Genomic DNA, 3,851 nt, shown 5'->3' with positions numbered 1-3,851 from the left:
CAACCAAACGTAGCCTTTATGATTTATATACTAATCATTAGTTTATCTTATCCTTCCAACCAAACGTAGCCTAAATGATTCAAGAAGTTCTATGCAGTAAGTGGAAGTATGTTGCTATCAAAGAAGTTATAATATAATTATATTTATAACAATTAATTTCAAATGAGTGGTGTATATAAATTAAAGAAAAAATCAAAATAAAAATATGGGAAAACTACCAAGGAAGAAAATCTTCAAATAAAATAATCGGATTTCTGTTTATACCTTTTGGAATGAAGATCGCACCTTGTTCAAACACGAGAAAGGATTTCAGGCCTTGCACAGAAACACGATTTTCAGGTCTGCACATTAAATACTGCTGCTACGAACAGCACATTCGAAGAGCGAAGAGTTGAGCGGAGTGGTGTGGAGTGTGAAGCAATGGAGAAGGACGAAGGAAAGAAGTCGAGAAACAAGTATTCGGCTGACAAAATTACGCTCGAACATTTTGTATCTACCATGGTGCCTCTCATCGACATGGAGAAAGTATCTGTTCTTAGTCAAAATTTCCGTGTATTTATCTGTTTGCTTGTTTGTATGATTTGATTACTTGTTTCCTGTGCCTTTTCATATGCATTTTGATGGAAGAATTCTGTTTTTGATGTTTTCTTTCCATTTTTTAAATCATCATTTCGAGGTTTGGTTTGTATTATATTAATTTCATTTGCAAGCTTCGGCCTTTTTACTATAATAATAATTACTGGATATAAAGGAAATTATTGACTGAGGTATTCGGATGATATGTGTTCGTGAAAGAATTGATATTTTTTTTTCTGGTTATTGTGAGGAGTAATTAAATGGGTATATTTTGATTGTCTTAGGAAACTGAGATATCTGTTTCAATGAACTCGGGGGCGATGAGGAGTTTGGACATTGCTCAAAAGAAAGGGTCCACTATTCTGAACTTGAAGTGTGTAGATGCTCAGGTTACTATCTTAAAATTATATTTTATGTGTGTTTGCTGCTAATATTAGTTGTATTTTGGATGAAATATTTAGGTTGTTCTTTGGCTGCTTCTAACTTTCTAATTGCTGCATTTATGTAGACAGGGCTATTGGGAAAGTCACTCCTGGAGTTTCACTCTAACAAGGGAGATGTACTACCTCCTCACAGGGTATTAAGTGGATATAATGCAGTAACCTACAAAGCATGATGATACCCTACGAAGCATGTGTCAATGTTCAGTAAAAAGGAGAAAATTAGATTTCCTTTTGATGCTTCCATTTGAGGTTCGCCGGTTCTTTGAAATAGTTATGATATGCCTAATAACATGATTGCTGTGGTGGACAATATATATTAGTTTTTGAAATAGTATGATTGTTTTTTTTTCCCTTTACTATCTCTTTTGAATTTTAAGAATGATTCAAGTTTTCCATGTATGAAAATTTTCTTCTTTGCTGCTGTTCTGTTTTCTTTCCTCAACAATTCTTAATGCTCTCCGTTTTGGAAATCATGATGTTGTGGTTTTGAAACGAAACAAGGCTGATTTGGGCTCCCCTCCCCTTGGGCAGGTTGTTGTTTACCGAATAAAGGTACATATGTTTTCCCAAAGCAATGCATTTGCTTCAAAGTTTTGGAAATTAAACATCATGCTACACATTAATAATAGCATACATTTTCATATGGAGCAGGATCATCTAATAAGGTTGCTTCTCATGACATCACAGAAGAGGGTTAAAATATTCCCGTGCGCCTTGTAAAGGTGGCAAACGAGGTACATCTCCCACGTCATTGATAATAATAATAATATGGTTATGCAATGAATTAGAGGATGCATTACTGCTAAGTTTTTTAATTGAAAGTTTGAATTTTCCCACCTTTTCACCTGATCGACCAATGTTTTTAAGTCGCCTATATGAGAATGAGCCAGATTATACACAGATAACTCCCCCTTTCTAGTAGTAGTTTACAGTGTCAAACCTCTGTCTAATCTTGTAAAATGTAAAATAATACTGCTGCCCCAAAAATTTTATGGGTTGGAGGGTACTCAAATCTTGATTCAAGACTTGATCGAATCCCTTTGCTAAATTACTCAGCTGCGCTCGATCAAAGTTATTCATAAAGCTGCGAGTGACCTCGTTACTTTTACATTGCAGTCAATCCAGAGTGTTTCAAGATTATACGATTTCCTTTTTGAAGGAAAAAATATGCGTCAAATGTATTTCTTCTTTTAAGATTTGAGGAATATTTGCTTATAGATTTACGTAATATTTCCTAACGAGCTTACAAGTTTTTTAGTTTAGTTGAAGTAAGTTTTATCTGACTTGAACCTAATTTTGTTTTAGAATTTTGTTATTCATTTGTAGGTGACATATCGACGGATGAAGGACACATTGATTCAACTAAGTAAAGGTGTGCCGAAAGGTCCTGCCGCTGATCTGGTTCCTGTCTTATTTGGTGAGAGACTGCCAACAGTATCCAAGAAGGATATCAAGTTCACTCCTGTCAATTATAATCTTTATTCCTCACAGGTCTTCTCCCAAAAATATCTTACAGGATGTATTTTATAGCCCTCAGCTTGTATTACGGGTGATCTAAAGTGTGCTACATATCGCATAAACTGTATGGCTTCTGTCGTCTTACATGTTTATAATCATGTCAGAAAATATTACAATTGGAGGAGAATAATGCTTGGTTTGTTTCATCTTGAGATGTTTTTATGAACTTGCATTTTCCTTCACTTTTTTGTCTGAAGTTTTTCACCTTTTCAAACTGCATAAAATTTTACTTTTCTAATCTTGTTATCCTTTTTTTTCTTCTCTATCTATTGCAACGATCATAACACAATCACTGTACAATACCAATGATGATCAATCACATCAATTTTCGGAAAGTATTATCCAAAGACTATCTCAAAAAAAAAAAAAAATCCCCGAAATTATCAAGAATTCAGAGAACACAAAAAACCAAATGCAATTCTGAAGCCATTATGTTTTCTTTTGAAGTGGGAGATTTTATAAGGTCATAGCAGGCACATTGGAGAAGTGGCCCCATAACCTTTAAGTTTACTTCCAATCCTGCTCTCATTTTTCCTAATTTTGAGGGACGGAATACTGTCTGCTAAATATCCTTTTGTAATCATGTCTCATTCATTTCAAATCTTTATTTCTAATATCTACCACATGGTGATTCATTTTCTTGGGAATATTTGACTGATATATGGGGTGATTATATTATTTCACTCGGTATCTTTATTTTGGGTAATATGTACGCATAAGATTATCTATAATGATGAATATAGGTTAATATTTTCTCATTAACATCTTTCCTTGCTGAACTGTCATTACTAACAAAATCAGATTACCTTCTCTCCTTTTCATTTCCTAAAGAAAGATGCTATCTCAAAGGCTCTGTCGTCCAAGGACCTCTTTTTGTTGAATGGACGCCCATGAACTGGGAAAACCACAACTGTAATCGAAATTATGTTACAAGAAGTTAAAGCGGGGTTCAAAGATTCTTGCTTGTTCTGCTTCCAATATTGCAGTTGATAACATCGTGGAGAGACTTGTACCTCAAAGGTGAAGAAAACCTTCAAGTTACTTATTTAACGTCAAATTTTATTCCCTGCAAAATAATCTCTACTATTTATGATTTTGCAATTTTGCTGTAATAGGGCATCCAACACACTTGCTTCCTCAAGTATTGGAAAGTGCTTTAGATGCACAGGTGATGCTCTCTACTTCTACATGGTCAAATAAGAATTTTAGAATCTCATTTTGTGGATGTGCAAATTATGCTTGCGATAGCAATCTTGTCCAATATACTAATGCCTTATTTGATTATACCATTTGTACTTGTTTTCTTGTTCTTCG

At 34.3% G+C, this 3,851-nt stretch overlaps 1 protein-coding gene across 13 annotated transcripts; it reads left to right on the top strand.

Annotated features, from left to right (window-relative positions):
• Nucleotides 1-215: 215 nt before the first annotated feature.
• Nucleotides 216-3,642, top strand: LOC140839548 (uncharacterized). Of its 13 annotated transcripts, XR_012119754.1 has the most exons (7): nt 236-525; nt 861-965; nt 1,085-1,153; nt 1,521-1,571; nt 1,671-1,753; nt 2,325-2,510; nt 3,373-3,642. XR_012119754.1 is itself a non-coding variant. In XM_073206341.1 (6 exons), the coding sequence occupies exons 1-5, from the start codon at nt 421-423 to the stop codon at nt 1,737-1,739; spliced, it is 399 nt and encodes a 132-aa protein (XP_073062442.1). In that variant the 5' UTR covers nt 236-420; the 3' UTR covers nt 1,740-1,741; nt 2,346-2,966. The 13 variants fall into 13 exon arrangements, 11 of the variants coding, with proteins under 11 accessions (XP_073062442.1, XP_073062441.1, XP_073062439.1 ...); XM_073206341.1 differs by lacking the exon at nt 3,373-3,642 and having other exon boundaries at nt 1,671-1,741; nt 2,346-2,966; XM_073206340.1 differs by lacking the exon at nt 3,373-3,642 and having other exon boundaries at nt 1,671-1,741; nt 2,325-2,965.
• The last annotated feature ends 209 nt before the right edge of the window (nt 3,643-3,851 follow it).

The sequence above is a fragment of the Primulina eburnea genome, chromosome 8 (assembly GCF_022965805.1).
Source record: "Primulina eburnea isolate SZY01 chromosome 8, ASM2296580v1, whole genome shotgun sequence".
Lineage (NCBI taxonomy): Eukaryota > Viridiplantae > Streptophyta > Magnoliopsida > Lamiales > Gesneriaceae > Primulina > Primulina eburnea.
Note: the sequence above shows the minus strand (reverse complement) of the source record. Positions and strands in the feature narration are given on the sequence as shown.

Bases quoted from the DNA above. Each gene is read 5' to 3' on its own strand.
- LOC140839548 (XM_073206335.1), top strand. From the start codon at position 421: ATGGAGAAGGACGAAGGAAAGAAGTCGAGAAACAAGTATTCGGCTGAC. The intron at 966-1,084 runs GTTACTATCTTA...GCATTTATGTAG, and splicing joins TGAAGTGTGTAGATGCTCAG to ACAGGGCTATTGGGAAAGTC. The intron at 2,511-3,368 runs GTCTTCTCCCAA...CATTTCCTAAAG, and splicing joins ATAATCTTTATTCCTCACAG to AAAGATGCTATCTCAAAGGC.